Source organism: Pongo abelii, chromosome 1 (genome assembly GCF_028885655.2).
Source record: "Pongo abelii isolate AG06213 chromosome 1, NHGRI_mPonAbe1-v2.0_pri, whole genome shotgun sequence".
Classification (NCBI taxonomy): Eukaryota; Metazoa; Chordata; class Mammalia; order Primates; family Hominidae; genus Pongo; species Pongo abelii.
Genome location: NC_071985.2, coordinates 43,069,669 through 43,090,531, shown reverse-complemented (window position 1 = coordinate 43,090,531; position 20,863 = coordinate 43,069,669). Strand labels below are relative to the sequence as shown.

The 20,863-nt window shown below is 47.3% G+C and overlaps 1 protein-coding gene across 9 annotated transcripts in view; it reads left to right on the top strand.

The window, feature by feature from the left end:
- SRGAP2 (SLIT-ROBO Rho GTPase activating protein 2) overlaps window positions 1-20,863 on the top strand; it is a 252,155-nt gene that overhangs the window by 224,096 nt on the left and 7,196 nt on the right. For 5 of the 9 annotated variants that reach the window (XM_009238566.4, XM_024238793.3, XM_063725571.1 and 2 more), the window contains exons 15-21: window positions 605-682; window positions 1,604-1,738; window positions 3,615-3,720; window positions 9,739-9,963; window positions 14,045-14,124; window positions 16,826-17,006; window positions 18,495-18,641. In XM_009238566.4, coding sequence (XP_009236841.1) covers window positions 605-682; window positions 1,604-1,738; window positions 3,615-3,720; window positions 9,739-9,963; window positions 14,045-14,124; window positions 16,826-17,006; window positions 18,495-18,641 — 952 coding nt within the window. Of the gene's footprint in view, window positions 1-604; window positions 683-1,603; window positions 1,739-3,614; window positions 3,721-9,738; window positions 9,964-14,044; window positions 14,125-16,825; window positions 17,007-17,760; window positions 19,779-20,863 lie in introns of those variants that run through there. The other 4 variants (XM_054521885.2, XM_024238809.3, XM_009238570.4 and 1 more) reach the window with 2 other exon arrangements.

Below are 20,863 nucleotides of genomic sequence, written 5' to 3'. Positions count from 1 at the left end.
TTCTTTGAGATAGAGTCCACTCTGTCACCCAGGCTGGAGGGCAGTGGTGTGATCATAGCTCATTGTAGCCTCTAACTTCCAGATTCAAGTGAACTTCCTACCTCAGCCTCCTGAGTAGCTGGGACTACAGGCATGCCACAAGCACTGTGCCTGGCTACTTTAAAACATTTTTTACATACAGGGTCTCATTGTGTTGCCCAGGCTGGTCACAAACTCCTGGCCTCAAGCAGTCCTCCTGCCTCAGCTTCCTGAGTACATTTTTCTATTCTTGACCCTAGATGATTTTAAAAAGTACCAATGGGTCACTTCCTTGCTTTACAGATGGGAAAAGAGAGGCAAAACAAGGGAAGGAATTTGCCTCATAGTCGCCCTTGGAGTCAAAGGAGTCTCTAACTTGGTGCTTTCTAATGAAAATGAATGCCTCGAAATTATTCCAGTGACTTTTCCAACATCCTTGCACATGTTTTTCTCCTTTGGCCTAAAGAAGAGAGACAGCATGCTTAAATACACGCTGGCTGGGGGAGATAGATATTCAACTAAGCTTGGCACTATGCTTGTGAATTTGCTTTTTCTTCTTCTTGATCACTTTTCTGTGTATTTCCAGGACTACAGCATGAAGGAATTTTCCGGGTGTCAGGATCCCAGGTGGAAGTGAATGACATCAAAAATGCCTTTGAGAGAGGTAAGGAATCAGTCTTGAAGATAAAACCAAATATTTGCCAGCCTCCTGGGGTATTGGCTCCACCCTTTCTTCCCTAAGAGGTCCCCAGAGGTCAGGAAGCCAACTTACCTGTCTCTTCACGGGGTACCTGCTGTCTTGTACACATTCCCGTGTAGATATGCAGAGAAATACCAGGGCACATCCCACTTTCCTTCTTCCTTCGTAGCCCTACCCATCCTTCCTCTTTCACGCCGATGATCTGCCAAAACCCAAGAAGTTAACTATGATATCTGGGCGGTTTATGGCTTCATCCGGAACCCTTGGTAGCAGTTAATATCAAGGCTAATGCGCTTGTTCATTGTAGCCCATTTATTATTTTGTGGGCTATTAAGGTAATGGGCAAGCTTTGGCAATTTCCGTCACTGTAATGGATATATATAGTTTCAATTTGAGGTTGGCCCTATCATTAAGTCTAATTACATCTGATATGAAATTTTCCATAGGGAGCTCTGGCATGATTGTTCTGTAAGTAGGTGTTCTTGGTTGCAGGCCAGGAGACGTGAGAGCCAGTCTCAGGAGCTGGCCTCCTTGGCCTCATTTTTCTCCCCGCAGGGGCTCAGTCCCAGCCTGGTTTCATGATTCTTGTGAGAGACAGTTGCTGTGTCCCATCCTCAGCCCATAGGGAATGTCCCTGAGCCAGGCTGGCACAAGAGAGTTTATATTGGTGGACTCATCTGCCGCGCTTTGGTCCTGGAGCCCCTGAGATGGAGCAGTCTTTGCTTTATCTGTTCCCTGGTCTGTCCCGCTCATGGCCACCATGCTGGGCAGAAAGCTGATGGATTGGGACCAGGACATGCATGGTTCACCCCCTCCCCACGTTCGTCCTGTGTGTTTTTGCTTCTCTCACTCTCTTTCCTTTTCGTGGGGGTTGCTTATCCTCAGGAGAGGACCCCCTGGCTGGGGACCAGAACGACCATGACATGGATTCCATAGCTGGTGTCCTGAAGCTTTACTTCCGGGGGCTGGAACACCCTCTCTTCCCCAAGGACATCTTTCATGACCTGATGGCCTGTGTCAGTAAGTACCATTCTGGCTTCAGATTGGCTTCTGGGCTACAGCACCGGTAGCAAGAGATAAAAAGTTTCCACAGGGTCTGTGTGTTCTCATAAGCTTTTCAATAAAGTTTTTCTTTTCCCCAGTGAAATTTCTCCTCAGCCTCACTCCTTCATCCTCTGGTGGAGGGGAGGAGGAAAGACTTTTCAGTAAGAATCTAGGACCCCCAAGTCAGGACTCCTGGCTTTTTTTTTTTTTTTCTTCTGATTCGTCTCTGGGCTTTATCTTCTTTTAGTAAAATACCTTTATTTTCAATTATGTATTTGAAGCTTACACATTAGTGCTTGTGTTTTTCATGGTACAAGGGGGAAAAGCATAAGCGTTGCAAATATTTCATGCTTGTTGCATTAAACAAGACATGGCTTACCTGCTAAATGTATTAATATGTGTTCTAGGAACAAAAGCCCTCTGCACATTTAAAAGTAGTAATAGGATATTTTCCCAAAGAGAAAGATATATTCTCTGCTTTATCCTCTTAGGAGTTCTCTGCCTCTTACTCTACAATTTGGGTCTTGAAAAGCTATTCCTAGCCATTTGGTTTAGCTTGTGGTACTGGAACACCCTCTCATTTGTTTGCCAGGGAAAACAATCAGTGGAAACTTGGATTAATACAGGTCAGCCTGGAAGCAAGCCCTGTCTGACTGATGGCTCCAGAGGCTGGAGGGAATGGTACCTTTGAATGGAGAAAAGATCCTTCTTCCTAGGTTGACCAGATCTTCATACCTGCTGAGTTTCCAGTTTCACTCAGTATCTGCCCTGAGTACTTGTCCCTCTCTGTTATCCTGAGAAATGCCCAGGGCATTTGGGAAGCTGGCTTTCTGGTTTGTTTTGTTGACTTCTGTTTGTGGGAGTCTAGTGGAAGTGAGTTATGTGGGTGATTAAGAACGTGATTCCCTTGGGTCACGTCTTTGTCCTTTTCCAGGACTGGGCCTAGGTGAAGTATCTTAAGCTGAACTGGGGTTGCCAAGACAGTTCAATATCCGTTGGCTGCCCAGTTCTTCCCTAGAGATACACTATTCTTCCTAATCCAGTACTTCCCATTTCTTTTTCATATAAAGGCACTCATAGAAAATGGCAGTGTTTACATGGCACACTGTGGAAGTGAGAGGCTGCCTATGATGGAGGACCTGTAATTGACCTATAATTAACCTCTCCACAGCACAAGAAAACCTTTCAGCTCCCCTTCCCAATATCACTACATACCCAGGGGCCTGCTACCTCTTGCCTCAGGCCACTTTTTGCTCATTCATAGTGCAGATAAGGGAGGGAGAAGATAAGCCATACTTGTCCAGAGGATGAGATGGCACATGTGGAGTGAGCAGGACAGGCCTCTTGCACAGCCTCTCTTCCCACCGAGATGTAGGCCCTCTGAGGCTTTGTGTTGAGCAGTTATAGCAGGTTGGCGGCAGCTCCCTGTCAGTGGCTGTTTGAATAAGAGGGTGGTAGATGCTGTGGGGAACATTTCTAACCCCATTCCCTGTGCCCAAATCCAAATCCAAACTTGTTATTAATAACAACGAGATTACAACAACCCTAGTTCAGTTTAGTATTAATAATGTGTAGTAACAAGTTTGGATTTGGATTTGGCAGTTCCCTGTGCCCAAGAAGTATACACCTTACATCCGGCAATGGTAAATGTCTGGAGCCCAGCAGGTGCCCTTTTCTAACAGCCCTACTCCAAGGAGCAACAGGGATGACACTCCTGTCACTGCACCAGTGCTGTGGGTGGGCTTGATCTGATGCTGTCTGTGTTGCCCCTGCTGGTAGTAGGGACTCCTGATCATTACTGCCTGGGATCCCAGTCATAGTGGAGGATAACACATGGCTTTCTTCTTTTCAGCAATGGACAACCTGCAGGAGAGAGCTCTGCACATCCGGAAAGTCCTCTTGGTCCTGCCCAAAACCACTCTGATTATCATGAGATACCTCTTTGCCTTCCTCAATCAGTGAGTAGCCTTCCCAGTGAACAGCTGGATCAGGCTTTGGCTTGGGCTACTGGAAGTTCCTCTATGGACCTATGCCTATTCATCCATCCCAACAAAATATTTATTGAGCACCTACTCTGTGCTAGCCACAGTGCTAGACTTATTTAATACATCATTAAATAAAAGATGAAAGCCTTGATATAATTTAGCTCCTGTTCCAGGGAAGGAAACAGCCAATAACAGATATATCCGGTGGAATAAGTGCTTAGAAGAAAAATAAAAAAGAGTAAAGAGAGAGGAAAGAGTACAGGGGTCTGAATGAAAGGAGGGAGAAGCACTGTAGTTGAGATGGACAGCAGAGGCCTGTCTGAGAAGACAGTGTACAAGCAGCAGCCCAGAGGAGGAGAAAAGGGTGCCACGGGGCCATTTAAAACCCCAGAGTCATGGTAATAGCAAGTTTGGATTTGGATTTGGGAAGCAATTAGAAGATTTTTTTTTTTTTTTTTTTTTTTTTTTTTTTTTTGAGACAGAGTCTCGCTCTGTCTCCAGGCTGGAGTACAGTGGAGCGATCTTGGCTCACTGCAACCTCTGCCTCCCAGGTTCAAGCGATTCTCCTGCCTCAGCCTCCCGAGTAGTTGGGACCACAGGCGCGTGCCACCACGCCCAGCTAATTTTTCTGTTTTTAGTAGACACGGGGTTTCACCACGTTGGCCAAGATGGTCACCATCTCTTGACCTCATGATGTACCCGCCTCAGCCTCCCAAAGTGCTGGGATTACAGGCGTGAGCCACTGCGCCCGGCATGTTATTATCTGATTTGTGTATTTTATTTTTTTTAAACCTGCCAACTGCTTTGTGGAGAAGTTACTGGAAAGGGTCATGAAGAGAAACAGGGAGACCCTATCCCAAGGTTACCATCTGGTCTGGCCAGAGGTGTTAGTGGCTGAGTCTGGAGAGTGGTGAGGAGGGGTCAGGTTTGTGATACATTTTGAACGTAGCATTAACAGGATTTGCCCATGGATTATACATAGAATATGAAGAGAGAAATCCTAAATTGTTGGCATGAGCGACAGGGAATAGGGAGGTCATTTATGGAGTTGGAGAAGACAGGGTGTGGAGAAAGGAATCAAGACAATGTGTTGATGTGGTTGTGGTCATTTGAGGCACTTGTGAGATGTCCAGGTGGAGATTTTGAACAATTGGACCTAGGAATCCAACCCTTAAGGGAGAAACCAGGAGTGGAGCTGCCAGTGCAGGAGTCGCCCATGTACTGGTGGTATTTAGCTAATCACCCAGGGAACGGATGTGTCTGCAACAAAGGTCTGAGGAGCAGAGGGGCCGCGGGCGTGGATGGGGCATTTCTTCTCATCCAAGCAGCATGTCCTTGTGTGGAGCAAGCTTTGGAGTCACCACATGACAGGAAAGGCACCAAGCAAGGACATGTGATTCTTCCCCTCTGAGGCACCTCTGTCTTTTCACTTTGGTTTTGCTGCAGTTTCGCCCTCAACAGCCTAGACCAAAGGTTATAAATGGGCACCCTGAGAGCCAGATAAAGCCGAAGATGTGTTCCCTTCAGGTGTCTATTGTGTCTTGGGAACAATGAAATCATACTTACATTTGGGGAAATTTCACTTTTTAAAAACCTAGATTTCTAGCTTCTTTTGAAAAATTATTAGATCTGGTGATACTGACTCTGCAGTCCCTGGTGGCAGCAATTCCCTGTGGAGTAAGGGCTGTACCCCCTAGATGGGGCAGGCACTCCCCGATTCACCACAGTCCCCAGCCCTCCCCGTTGTCCCCCAATCCCGAGGCTGAATTCAGTTGCTATTTATCATCACTCTTGCTTTGTGGTTTTCATAGAGAACGAAAATGTTTCTCTGGATCCATGAATCTATTAGAGTGGGGGAAACAAAAGGTAAACCAAGGGGCCAAGGTGTTTTTGCATATATTTCTTTGTGAAAATGAAGAGCCTTCTACAAGGTTAGTCTCTGCTTAAAAGGAATACAACTTTAGAGACCATTTCATAAGTACCAGCTTGCTTCCAAGTTTGTGGTCAACCTGGCCTTATAGGTATCTGGGTTAGTGGCCCCAGCTTGATACCTTTTCTGGGGTACCCACACTATCATGTAGCCCCCTTGCTGGCCCTGCAGAGCTACAGAGGGTCCTTGTTCCCCATCTTGTCTCTTCCACGTGGTTGTGTCTGCTCTATTCATTGGCCAGGCCCTGACTCAGCACCACCACTGCCTTTGGGTTGAACACCCCAGTGAGTCACACAGCGTGTTCACATGCAGCCTGGAAACTCTGCTAATTACTCTCGAGTTAGTCCCTTCAGGGCTACCAGTCATTGTCTCCCCTCAGAGACCAATACCTGCCCTCAGCATGAGCCTAGTCTGTGCCCCCAGAGCTAGGAGCATGACAGTGGTGAGCAAATGGGGATGAGGGGAAAACAGGGAGGGCTGGGGGACTATATGTGAAAGCACAGTGGGGAGAAACAATAGAATAAGCATCCATGCAGAGTTGCTGCTTGCAGAGATGGCGGCCACTATTGAAGACAGCATAGGAATTGCACCAATTCAAATTATTCATTTCGTTTTGCTTTTATTGGGTTTTTTTTTTTTCTGATTGAAATGAGATCGATTTGCTCATCAAAGTGTTAACATTAAAAAAAATGCAGCATTAATAAAGTGTTTTCTAAAATAATAAATAGAATGCAGGACACAAATGATAAAGCAGACCACCTCCACAGGAAGACAGCAGCTGACAGGCGTGCACTTCCGGATAGGGGTGGCAATAGTTGGCAGGTAGCTCCGGATGCAGACTCTGCCTGGGCCCAGACCATCAGGACCCTTTTTCTTCATTGCTGTGAGTCCTGGATGTATGTGTACTTTATTTCTGGCTACGGTTTGTTCTTGGATTGGACACATTGTCAATCTCAAGGAACCAAAAAAGCTAATATCTCAGTTTCTGTGGGTCTGGAATCCAAGTACAGCTTAGCAGGGGCCCTCTGGAGAGGTAACTGCATATCATAAAAAAGTTAAAAATCCAGAAAAGTGCATGCTAAAAAGTAAGTTTCCCAACACCAATCCTGGCGCCCCAAAAAGCCACTGTTCCTAACCACAATGCTGAACCTTTTTATGAAGCACAAAAGATGAGTTCAAATCAGTTAGGAGAATTCACTAATAATATGAACTGAAACTGTAGAAATACAGTAGAACTCTTTGGGGACATGGCATGAGTGAATATAAGTCGACACCAAAAATGTTAAAGCAGAAAGTTGTTACTAATGTTATCCATTTTAGATATTTCTTTGTTTTTTTTTTTGTTGTTGTTGTTGTTTGTTTGTTTTTGTTTGTTTGTTTTTGAGATGGAGTTTTGCTCTTGTCCCCCATGCTGGAGTGCAATGGCGCAATCTCTGCTCACGGCAACCTCTGCCTCCCAGGTTCAAGCGATTCTCCTGCCTCAGTCTCCCGAGTAGCTGGGATTACAGGCGCATACCTCCATGCCAGACTAATTTTTTTGTATTTGTAGTAGAGACAGGTTTTCACCATGTTGGCCAAGCTGGTCTCAAACTCCTGACCTCAGGTGATCCACCCACCTCGACCTCGCAAAGTGCTGAGATTACAGTCATGAGCCTGTAATTACACCGCGCCTGGCCTAGATATTTCTTTAAAAATAAAAATCCAGTCTTTTATACTCTTACACTAGACACAGCCTTCAGGGACTTCAAAGATTATTAACACCATGACATTTTACACAAAACTATGTGCATTTATATGCATACATATGTGAATTTTTCTGGGGAGAGAATCCCTAGTTTTTGTCAAGTTATTGAAGGAACTTGTGTCCCCTAAATAGTTAAGAACCACTGCTTTAGGCCAGGCGCAGTAGCTCACATCTGTAATCCCAGCACGTTGGGTGGCCAAGGTGGGTGGATCACCTGAGGTCAGGAGTTTGAGACCAGTCTGGCCAACATGGCGAAACCCTCTCTCTACTAAAAATGTAAAAATTAGCCAGGCGTGGTGGCACACGCCTGTGGTCCCAGCTACTTGGGAGGCTGAGGCAGGAGAATCACTTGAACCCAGGAGACAGAGGCCGCAGTGAGCCAAGATTGTACCACTGTACTCCAGACAGGCGACTCCGTCTCAAAAAAATAAAAAAGAACCACTGCTTCAGCCCCTAAACTTAGATGTTCCCACTGTATATTGGAAAAGAAAAATGGATTTTCATCTATATTTTGATGGGAGTAAGAAAATAGACCTAGATTCATGAGACCACAGTCCACGAAGATGTGTCCTCTTCAAGCTCCTGGTCATTGTAGCCACCTATGAATTGAACAGTCCTTACCTTAGCAGGCTTCCCAACAATTTTCATCTTTCACAGAGCTTTGACTCAGGACTCTTAGGACTAGAGTTTGTTTCCCTTTGACCATCAGGCTTCCCAGACACTACTGGTTTTCTTTTATGTTACCAAAACATTGTCAGATCACTCTAAAGTATCAAGGCCTTCCTCCTCTTTGTCCCTCCATGACACCAGGAACTGGCCAGCCTTGGATTAGCTACAGCTTAAGCCTGTGGCACCTCATGCCTCAGTTGTTCGCGCTGGGGTTACCAGGGTAATTATCCTCCTGTCTCTCCCCAGTTTGAATTTGACTAGGAAGTAGACTTAGAAACTTCCCTTAGTCTTTTCTAAATCTCTGCTCTCTTTGAACTCAGGATCCAGGGAAGGATTATACACTTTTAAGAACTCCTGTGAAGCAGTCCAGTGAGATTTGTAACCTCCCCCATTGCTGGCCTCTCCTGCATTTGATTCTAGGCTCTAGAGAACAGTGATTCTCAACTCTTTTTTCCCATCACGTCCATAATACCACTCTTCAAGTCCTGCAGTGATTTGCAAACGGACAGGGGGTACATCTCCAGGAGGGGAGAGAACCATTGAGTCAGAGGGTAATGGGCTTTGTAATGTGAGACTGGATGAGGGGTACACTACAGAAACAAACTCTGCAATCAGTTCTGAAGAACAGCTACTCAGATGGAGACAGCTGAGTCTCCGTCCTCGTTTCCCAACAGAGGACCTTTGGTTCCTTCTCAGAATCAAATCCTGCCCATGCCTATAAGGGAGACTCCTCAGCAGAGCTCACAGCTCTGCAGGCTGTGTTGGGGAGGTATCCAGAGCTGGCCCAGCCCTCAATGCCTGGACGGGCAAGGCCCAATGGGACTCATCAGGTACAGTGGCTCATTGAAGGCCTTGGGTCCTTGACCAAGGTTGGAGGTGTGGCTGGAACAGCTGCTGGCTGAGAAGGGGAGAGTTCCCAGAATAAATAAATACCCGAGAATGAAGTTAGCCTGCATCCAGAGGAAGCCTGAGCAGAAGCCAAATGGCATGCTGACCTTTTCCTGAATAAATCCTGAATGTAATAATATAGAAGGAGATTATGAACAGGAAAAACAATTGCATTCACTGTTCTAGGAAGAAATTCACTGGCTTGATGGAATACAAAAGCTAATCAGTTGGCTATTTTTTAATAAGTCTAGAGGCTAGAAAGGAATATCCCTAATAATTTGATTATTTTGTTATGCAAGAAGGTACACAATGCACAGTGCCTGTGCCTCTGACCATATCTTTACCAGGGCAGCCTGAGGGTCCCCGTCTGCCCTGGCAGCTTAGTGTGTTGGTGTGTAGCAGCCATATTCATCTCTGCAGAGTGACATGTTCTCAAGGTCATGTGGCCTTTGATAGATAAGATCCGGGGGTAGGGATGAGGATGGGGTGGTAAGTAGAATTTGAAATGGGAGCTGGAAAGAGAGAAGGGGTCAGAGCTGCAAGCAAGTACCTCTAGTTTGCATTTCCTGAGCTCCTGAATGACCATTCTGGTGGTGAGTCTTCTCCCCAGCTTACTTTCTGGAAAGTCTCTGACACCCAGAAAGGCAGGTGGCAATTTGTGGACCTTCTGCTTTTGCTCTTGGCAGCGCCTCCTGTGATTGTGTTTTCTGGGCGTTCATGCGAGAGCTTTCCAGCTTGCCCCCTTTCCCTTCTCCTCCAGTTTATCACAGTTCAGTGAAGAGAACATGATGGACCCCTACAACCTCGCCATCTGCTTCGGGCCCTCGCTAATGTCAGTGCCAGAGGGCCACGACCAGGTGTCCTGCCAAGCCCACGTGAATGAGCTGATCAAAACCATCATCATCCAGCATGAGAACATCTTCCCAAGCCCCAGGGAGCTGGAGGGCCCTGTCTACAGCAGAGGAGGAAGCATGGAGGATTACTGGTAGGGGGGCTTGGGACGGGAGGAGGGGAGGGATTCACTAGCACACACTGGCATGGGAGCCAGATGGCCACACGAAAACCAAAGGGAAACACCCAGATCCTCCCAACTCCTCACTCCCAGGCTGCTAGGGTCTGGGGATGGTATAGGCAGCCCCCACCTCGGCCCCACCCACAGACTAAATGCCACTTCTTGCCACCTCCCTTTTTGATGAGTTCTGAGTGGCAAGGGACTATTCGGAAAGATATTGACAACATTAATTGTGATACTAATCTCTAAGAAAGGACTTTTTGTAAAGTTGCATCTAGAAGTGATCTTTATTCATCAACAGTGTCTCTCGGGCTTCTACTCTGTGCTCTGTATTCTGAGAAAAACCATCCTGGGTCCCAGGGAATTCCCTTCCTTTTGGGAAGAGTTTAGATAAAAGGCATAATTTCCTGACCGTGAGTTTGTAAGCTGGCACTTCAGAATGATTTTAGAAATTTGTGAAGAGAAAGAAGGGTAAGCCTTGTTTTTGGCAGGTTAGGGACGGTCCTCCCCTGAAGCAGCATTCCATTCTGTGGGGCCAGGTTTTCCATGACCTAGCTTCGGAACAGAGATCTAAAAGGAATCCCTGGGATATATCTTTGCTAGACCCCTCTGTTTGACAAAGAACAAATCACTATTTCCATTTTATGGATGTAGTAGCTGCAACCCAGAAAGGCCAGTGACAGTATTTTAGGCCACTCTAGTGATGGGAATTTAACCCCAGTCTCATCTCTTTGTACAGGGTACAGTCCGTTACCCCATGCCACCCGCCATGGTACCATTTACAGTGTCGTTTTTTCACTAAACACAAAGACAGCTGCCCCTCTCTTTTAATCCCTAACGTCCCTTACCTCCCCCTCCTCCTCCCCCTCCCTTCTTCCCCTAAGTAGTGTTTCAGCCTGAGCTGAAAGCACAAGCCAGCCCAAATCGGATTCCGTCTGAATTCAACATCTGGAACCAATTCGGCCAGCCCCATTGCTATCGACTGAGGTAGGGGAGGACAGGGGAGGTTCTTTACTTAATTAGAGGCCAATTGGTCCACACTTCTCCCTGACCCCCACAGAACAGCCTCTTGCCCAAGGAGTGAAGAAAGTGGCATTTGTGTTCTGTGAACATAGTAATACCAGTGACATCCCTGGGTTCATCCCTCTCTGCTGTACTGCAGATTTCAGTGTCTGGGTCCAAGCTGGAGGAACCTATGCTGGCCAGCTGGGAGAGAAAGCTTTTTGTCACCGACAGATGGTTGGTGGTGACTGGGGAGATTGTTGGTCACTTTAGGTCTCAGCCTACTGGATGATGAGCTCCAGGGAGCTGTCCTTGTGCATGTGACTTAGAGCTTTGGTTTTCCCCCTTGCATGAGTGGTGAAAAGCTGTAGAATAGCATTCCCTTCCTTCTAAAGTCAGGCAGAACCTCCGCCCTCACTTCTCAAACATCAAACCACTGCAGGCTCTGGTCCAGTGCCCAGGGCACAGAGACTCATACAGCCCTGGCCCCTGAGTCCCAGCCCAGTGGGGCAGAGTCCTGGAGGGGTGTGGCTCACGGGGGCAGGTGCCTTCCTCCAGTTTCCTCCAAGGTATTCTCCCAACCTACCCACCTGTTTCTTGTGCACTCGACATTTATTAGCAGCCTCTGGAAAAACCACAGGATTAGTCAGGGAACATTACTACCACAGACTGTGTGGGAGGCTAGAAGCACCTGAGGAACAAGAGTCAGCAACCTTGGGTTGAGAGTGACCTTCTAACCGCTGGACTCACACCCACCTGGAAGGCTCATGGCCTCTCCTCTCCCTTCTTTGGGAAGCGAGAGAAGTGCCAGCCCCGGGAGATAAGGCAGTAAGGAGGTGAGTGAGGGTGGTAGAAGGGAAGATAGAGCACTAAGAAGAGAATGGAGAATGGTCAGGAGACCCAAACAGCCATGGAAAGGATAGCACCAGGCCACATGGCCTCCCCACAGCTGTGGAGAGGAGAGACAAATCCATTTCACCACACTTTCCAGTCCTGAAACTGGAACCGGTTTTCTAGGACTACCAGCTGGGTACCATGGTGGACTGCTCCTGAGACCTCAGGTATTTTTGGGTCTGGTGGGTGCACAAGGGCAAAGGCTGGGGATGGGGTGTGTTTCGAGAGAAGCATAGGATTTTAGGGCTAGAAGAGACCTCAGAAAGCATCCTCTTGCCTTTCTTATAAAGCAGTGGTTTTCAAAGTGAGGTCCCTGGACCAACAGCATCTGTGTCACAAAGGATTGGTTAGAAATGCACATTATTTGGCTCCACCCAGACCCAGTGACACAGAAACTCTAAAGATGGGGCAGTGTTTTTTAACAAGCCTTCTATGGCTCACTGAAGTTTAGAACTGTTGCCTTACTAGCTGGCTCTGTAAATAAACTTGAAGCCCTGAGGGAAAGTTTGCCTTTGAACTTCTCCCCCGCCATCCCCACCATCTCAAAGGTTTCCAGAACATTACAAAATTCATCAGATTCATCAGATGGTTTTTAGCCCTAGAAAACAGTGAGAAATTGTGCCTACATTTTTTGACAAAGAGGAATCTCCGTTTATATTCTTCTAGAATGTTCTCTGGAGCCTGGGAAACCTCCTTGGAAGTGACTTGCTTTACATAGGACGAGTTCTGAACTGGTCACCCAGTCTTTGAGGAACTTCCCAGGAGTGTAGGATCCATCCCATGGGGAAAGAGGCTGGAGGGTTCCAAGGTGGAAACTGTGTGGCAAGGCTGCCAGGCTGAGTGGGTGATGGTGCTTTCACACAACTGCCTGGAAAGCCTCACCTGTTACTGCTACTACCAGAGGAAGAACTTTAGAAATGAACTGTTTCTCTGCTTTTCAGGAAGTAAGAACTTCCTGGTGCCCATCCTCATGAATTCTGAAGTGCATGAGCCAGGAGATCAGGAATAGAAATGACTTTCCTAGTAACCTCCCTATCCTTTCTCGATTCCTTACACTGGAAGATTTTTTTTTTTTTTTTTTTTTTAGACAGGATCTTGCTCTGTCACCCAGGCCAGAGTGCAGTGGCACGATCATGGCTCACTGTAGCCTCGACCTCCCAGGCTTAAGCAATCCTCCCACCTCAGCCTCCAGGGTAGCTAGAACCACAGCATGCACACTGGCTTTTTTTTTTTTTTTTTTTTCGTAGAGACAGGGTCTCACTAAGTTGCCCAGGCTGGTGCCAAACTCCTAGACTCAAATGATCCTCCCAAAGTGCTGGGATTACAAGTGTCAGCCATTGTTCCTGACCTACCCTGAATGATTTTAAATTTCATGAATTATTTCAAGAACTTGACCCAGCTTCTCTCCCCTGCCCTCTAGCCCATAGCAGGATCCTGCCCTCTAGCCCATAGCAGATTATTCCTCCCCTACTTTTGTTTCCCACCCACTCCTATGACTCACCTTCCACTTTTTCACCAGTTCACAGTCTGAACTGCAAAGCAACCTAGAGGCATCAAGCAAAATGAGAAAGAAGGAAAGCAAGTACTGTTTATTAAACACCCGCTCTGTGCCAAACTTGTGACTAAATTACTTTATTAAATCCTCACACAGCTGAGGATATAGATCTTTATCTTCAGTTTATAGATGAGGCAGCTGAGGCTTAAGGAGATTAAATAACTTGCCCAGGATCACACAGCTACCAAGTATCAGAGCTGGTTTTCGAATCCAGTTTTATCTGATGCCGAAACCCAGTGTTTCTCTTCCACCCTGCTTCCCCCTTGAAAACCAGGAATGAATTCACGTAGAGAATCAGACCTTGAGGAGTTGAGTTGTTCTCTATTTTCTAAAGAATTTAGTTTATACCTTCAAAAGGGCTTCCCTTTGTCTTGAGATATTCTAAGTTCCAAGTAGTCTCAAGTGGTTTTTGTAGCAGGAGCTAGACTGGAAAAACTCTAGAGCTTTGTATTTCATTATAAGCATTTGTCTATTGTGTGCAGTTAGGATATAAAGAGCATAAGATGGATTCAGTGCCCTCGCGCCAGGGAGGCTGTATGAAGGGGAAGACGAGAATTTTATAAGCACATGTTAATGTCCCTGTCACTCTTGCTTCTGTTGCAGTGATAGCCCTCATGGAGAGACTACCTCGGTTGAAGACTCAACCCAGGATGTGACTGCAGAGCACCACACGAGCGATGACGGTATGAGGCCCTGCTTCCTGGTCAGTGGGGACGCCAGGGGTGAGGCAGAAGGAAGTGATTATATATCCTGTGCATCTGATGAACCTGTCTGCCCAGCGGTCCCCTGAGGACAGGCAGAGAGCTCCCTGTCTCGATTTCATTTTCTTCCTTCCTTGGAGAGGTAGCCCACCTTCTCAAATAGAATTGCTCTGTATTAAACCAGAGATGAAGAACTAGGCCTTTCATAGCCCTTCAACCTTCTTGCCCCACCTCCCAGCTCCTTGTCTGGCCTGAGTGCAGCATGATGTTGGTCCCTTATCATAGCCTAGACTCCTGCCAGACAGCTAGAGAACAAAGTGAAGGAAAGTTCATTTGAAAAACAGTAAGCAATTGGGTGCGGTGGCTCATGCCTGTAATCCCAGCACTGGGAGGCCCAGGCAGGAGGATCACTTGAGTTCAAGAATTCAATACCAGCCTAGGCAACATAGCCAGACCCTGTCTCAAAAAAAAAATAGCCTGGCATAGTGGTATGCAGCATCCCTGTAGTGCCAGCTACTTGGGAGGCTGAGGTAGGAAGATCCCTTAAGCCCAGGAGTTCAAGGCTGCAACAAGCTATGATTGCTATGATTGTGCTACAGTACTCCAGCCTGGGTGAGAGGGTGAGACCCTGTCTAAAAAAAAAAAAAGAAAAGTAAGCCTGGGGTGGGAAATAGCAGAGCTGGTTGCCTAGAACCCAATAGAAGCAAGCCAGAGGGAGTGGGAATGAGGATGCAGAAACCACATGCTTTCACGCCTACCGACTGGAAAAACTGACCCTTTCCAAAGTACAGACATGCGAGTGCCGAGCAGCCTGGTGGGCGTGCATCAAGGGGAGGAATGCTCAGCTGTCATCCTCAGACCCCTCAGCGGTGCCCATGCTTTATGAGGGTCTGTCCAGCCAGCACATTTCCCCCGCTTCCAACAGCTCCACACCTCCTCTGGATCACATGGGCTCTGGAAGTCTCAGCAGCTGACAAGGGGCCTCAGAATTTTCTGGGCACAAGAATGAAATGGCAACAGTCTGTGGAGCTTTCCCTGTTCCCTGCCTTGCTGGGAATTCTGCAATTCTAGGCCAGCTTTTAAAGGAGAAAAAAAAAAAAGGACTGCTTATTTAGATCCTGATGTCATAAGGATCCATATGATCATTTGCTACGTTCGAGGAGGGGAGTAGGTGAACTAGGAAAATGAGTAGTGGGTTACAGCCTACCTCGTGGCCAGCTCTGCTAGAGGCTTTATATATGTTATCTCTTAATCTCTAGTGAAAAAGATATGGCCGCTATTTTACAGTTGAGAAAATGCAGGTCAGGGAGGTCGAGTAACGTACCCGAGGCTGTAGAGAACTGAGATGGGTATATTTAGACAGGCCTTCTCTGACGAGCCTCCTATAGTGAAATCTCCAACCCCTCCTGTGCAGGAGGAGACCCACCAGCTAGGGCTGTCTAGGCATGGTCTTATTTTTAAGCAGCCTTTCTCTCTGCTTTCCAGAATAGCTGACTTTCATCTCAGGTTCCAGCTTTCTGGGAGCCTTCTCTTTGCTCTTTGATCTCTACCTGCAGCCTAGCACAGATGAAGATAATGATAACAATAAGTCATGCACACATACCACTTACCATGGGCCGGACACTGTTCTAAGCACTTTTACAAATTGTAATTCATTGACTCTTCATAACAACTTCATGAGAAAGACACTATTATTATCTCCATGTTACAGTTGAGGAGACAGAAGCCCACACAAAAATAAAGATACATTGCATTTGTAAACCCCTTCTACTTTTTCAGATTACTTTCATGTGCATTTTTTTCATAGGTTGGTCACAAAATATATTTTCACATTTTGCTCCTTGGAAAGTTGATTGGGCAAGTTATTTTCTCTTTATAGAGAGACAAAAAGCTCACATTCTACTTACTAGAGGGAATGGATAACATAAAATATTTAGAATACAATATGATACATTTTCTACAATTATTGGAATTATTATATAATTAGAAAAGAAATAATGCTTAAAAATATAGTATGGCAAGTTTGATGATAGACGTCAAAGCATGAAGATCTTTGGAAACACCAAAGAAGTTACTGTAGAAAGCAGAGGATGCGGCCGGGCGCGTGGCTCACGCCTGTAATACCAGCACTTTGGGAGGCCGAGGCAGGCAGATCACGAGGTCAGGAGATCAAGACCATCCTGGCTAACATGGTGAAACCCCGTCTATTAATAATACAAAAAATTAGCTGGGCGTGGTGGCACACGTCTGTAGTCCCAGCTACTCGGGAGGCTGAGGCAGGAGAATCGCATAAAACCGGGAGGCAGAGGTTGCAGTGAGCCAAGATCGAGCCACTGCACTCCAGCCTGAGCGACAGAGTAGGACTCCGTCCCAAAAAAAAAAAAAAAAATGCAGGGGATGCTTGAGTTGTGTTTTGATGTGTTTCATCAGGCAGATAAGAGAGAAGAAGATTCCTGATGGAGGGAACAGTGTGAGCAAAGGCAGGTAAAAGGTGATACCAGTGCTTTCAGGATAATGGTACAGTCTATATGAGAATTACTTGCTTTATAGATCATCCATGGCTTCAATTTCCCACTAAGTTATTTCCCACCACCGTAAGCTCAGCGAATTCAGCTTTTCCACCCAGTTTCCTGAGTCTGCAGCTCCCAAGAACATGTGTTTACTTCTTTTCCACCCTTCTCAGAATGTGAGCCCATCGAGGCCATTGCCAAGTTTGACTACGTGGGCCGGACAGCCCGAGAGCTGTCCTTTAAGAAGGGAGCATCCCTGCTGCTTTACCAGCGGGCTTCCGACGACTGGTGGGAAGGCCGGCACAATGGCATCGACGGACTCATCCCCCATCAGTACATCGTGGTCCAAGACACGTACGTTGGGCCCAAGGCATCTTTGGGGGTGGTCCCCAGCTGCTCTATGGGAGCGAGACTTCATTTCTGGAGCCATAGGATTATGAGGGAGGCCAACCCCTGGGGGGTCCAGTGCAGTCCTGAGGCTCACACAGTTCCTTGAAGAGCACCCCCGCCCCACTCCCTGCACTCAGTGGAGAATTTTTTTAAATCTCTCCACTATCTGCGTCCCCTGCAAATCACCCCCTAATCCAGTCATTTTAGAAACCTGCCAGCCAGCCAGCACTCATCCATATTTATACCTGATGAGTGATAACAAGGGGTTTTTATTTGACCACCTATATTTCTTTTCTCGAAAGATTAGGCTGGGAAAACATTTTTGCTTCTCTTTTTTTTTTTTTAAACAACTATGCTCACCCCAACCTGTTGAGCCACTCTTCCACTTGCAAATTAAAATGACTGGTTTTCTAGGAGAAATCCGGCTTAAGCAGCCTTATGGAAGTGACCTAGTTCATTTAACCGAGATGAAGTTGATTTGGGGTAAGATGGGGGAAGGAGGGAAAAGGATGTCAAGGAACAAATGAAACCTGAACTGGTCCCAGAGAGATCTCATCTGATAGGCTGTTGGTTGATTCTCACACTTCGAAGCAGTTGTCCCGTGGGCCCACCCAAGCCTGCCCCCTGTCCCTTTGCCCTGTCTCTGTCCCCAGCTCCCCTCCCTTGGATACGATGCTGTCAGTGTTTTTAGTCCTTCCCTTAATATTATTTTTTAAAGGTTGATATCCTGAGTGAGTCTGCACCCTCCCAGCCTCTTCCCGGCTCGTTCTGCAGGGAAATCCTCCCTCTGTTGATAGCATCGCAAACCTGGTGGCAATCTGTGCGTGGACAGGACCCTCCCAAATTTAGCATTATGACTTCACCACAGGATCAAGAGAAGATGAATTGTGGGGGAGAAGGGGCTTTCTTTGTCATCAGTAGCCAGAGGGGCCAGGAGAGCAGTGGAGAGACCTGGGACCGGCTTGGATGCTCTGAGCGGGGCTAGAGGCGCTACGACAGTGTGTGGCGGTGTCCTGCCACGACGCCGCCGTCTCCAGAACCACCACACAGTTGACTGTCCTTACCCGGCAGTGCTCAGGACCTCAGCCGATAAACCACAACCTGGACTTGCCGCCTCCTTCTCCAGGAGGCCGCCTCAGCACGGCCTCCCCAGGAAGCAGCATGGGGTAGAAGGCAGATGCCTCGAATCCAGGTGTCCCCTAGCCACGCTTTCCTGAGGAGCTGAGGAGCCCGCAGAACTCAGCGGATTATTTATTTTTATTTAAACGACCCTTCAAAGGCCCTTAGGTTTCCTTGCCTCTGCTCACAGAACTAGCCCAGCCAGGTGTCGCTGCTGCCTCAGAGCTGTGTGGGGTCGCGTGTGTGTCGGGGGGCCATCTTGCCGATTTAACACTGCTTTTTGTGTTGTTGTTGTTTTCCCTCCTCCCTGCCTGCCTGCCCCTTCTCCCCCAGCGAGGACGGTGTCGTGGAGAGGTCCAGCCCCAAGTCTGAGATTGAGGTCATTTCTGAGCCACCTGAAGAAAAGGTGACAGCCAGAGCGGGGGCCAGCTGTCCCAGTGGGGGTCATGTAGCCGATATTTATCTTGCAAACATCAACAAGTAAGCTCTGCTTTTCATTTTCTGCTCCCCTGAATGACTTGCAACACCCAGCCTCACCCTCTGGCCTAACCCCCATCTCCATTCCCGTGCTGCACGTAGGGCTCCCAGCTCCCGCAGCCTAACAGTTTGCATGTGGTCATTGCTGCTGCAAGGCGGACAGGGCTGAGGACGCTGCTACAAGCTTCGGGGCAGGTCCAGGTCTCCAGCTAGCTGCCCTCGTGCTGTGGAAGGGTGCTTTACTGTGTGTTCCCGCAGTGTCTGTCCACCCAGACCTTTGTGGCAGTCTTACAGCTAAAACTTTGACCAAAGCTTTGGTCACTTTATGCAACCTGGTTTTGTACTGTTTCTCAGAGGTGCCTTCTTTTTTCCAATCCATACTCAAGTAATAGTCTTTGATGTCTGTCTTCCTTGACCCATGTTCGTGCAAAGATTCAGAGTCTGTGTGTGGCTTCTACTAGGCTGATGTTACACCAGGTGGGTTTATTGAGATATCATGTGTCTGTTCTTCCCCCTGTCCTGCATTCACTCCTGTGGAGGAAAGGAGGCCACGATGTCCCTAAGGAAAGCTTTGTCCTGAGCTCTTCATTCATTGGCTAACCCCTAGCTCCCTTTTCTTCTGCCCTTTCACACCAGGAGAAATAATTTTCCATTTTGTTCCTATTGCTTTGGCCTTTTGTATTATTCCACCCCCTTAGTCCCTTTGCAGATCCCCACTCCTGCTCAGCAGGCTCTTACCTCTGACCCCCAGCTTTCATTGTGGCTGTTAGCAACATCCTGGGGTTTAAACTCCACCCACGCCCGATCTGGCTGTCTAGAGGGATTCTACGCCTGCGTGCTGCCGCCTCCCCAAGAGGCATTCAGGTTATTGGAGAACTAATCTCATCTCAAGGGGCCAGACACCAAGTCCCAAAGCCTACAGACCTCTTTCCGCCAGACCCTGAAACCTGGCCCCGTGCCAGCAGGATGACAAGCCCCAGGGCGCTCCTGATGAATATGGATTGGAGATGATGTACAGTTTTTATTCCCCTCTGGCTTTTGAGGAATGAAATGATTTGCACTTTGAAAACCTGTTAACCATAGCCTCTGGACACTGAGACTGGAAGGAGAATAAAGGATGCTTGTTGTTTTTAAACTATACCAGGTTTCCCAGATCTCTTGGCTTTTTTCCACCCAGACGGTAGCAGGGGGAGTGGTTGGGGCACGTGGCTCTTTTCCATCTCTTTCACCCTCAAGTTAGTAAAGTCGTTTATTCAGATCACTTACTCGGTGTACTTATATTTAATTCAGACCAGTTAAAAAAAAAATTGAGGAGTCTCTGTTTCCCTCCAGCACACTACCCTGCTGGGAGGGCAAGCCAATATTAAGTAACTGTGGGCTAGTCACATTTTTTTCCTTATTTACAATTCTGTGTTAAATTATAACCCTACAATCAAAAGGTCGTGATCCTATAATTAACTCAGAAACCAAGGGGGGGTTGGTAGAAGAAGAGTTAGATGATTAGTTAAGTACATATTTTTAAGCCATCATATATTTGATGGTATTTGTGCATAGAAATTGTAGAGAGTAATAACTGAAATGGTAAACAAAAAAAGAAAAAAAAAGAGTATCTGGTAGAAAGTTAAGGTGGTTCCCTTGAACTCCTTGCTTGCTGGTGTCAGGAGTCTTGGGATGGGGTTCTTGGAGGACAAGCCTCATTACCTGGTGGGTGGGTGAGCGGCGGCCCCTGGGCATGTCTGGCCCTTAGGAGTGAGTCGGCCTTTGAGTCTTACCTCCTGCCCCCCACACCACTCCTCCTCCCAAATTCTTTCAGTTTCCTGAGTGCCCAGGTTCTCTCTCACCCCTGGGCCCTCATGCCTGCTGTCTCCTTACCTGGTCACCTCCTCCTCTCCCTTCAAGACTCAGTCCAAAGACTTAGCTCTTTGGGGAAGCCATTCTGACATCCCTGAGTTCCCCAGGCTGAGTGAGGTGCCCTTATGCTGTATTCCAAAGGCACTTTGAGTACCTTTTGGTACTCATGCTGCACTCAGATCCCCCACCAGATTGAGCTCCTTGAACCCAGGAACTATATCTTCCTTTTCTTTACATCCCCAGGGCCTAGCCCGGGACATGGCACACCACAGCCACCCCATAAATCTGTCTTCTCAGCAGTTTCAGCCCATGAGTCAGCCATCCTCAAGCAGAAAAAGGAAATCAGCAAAGAGCTATTAGGGTGTGGCACTTCC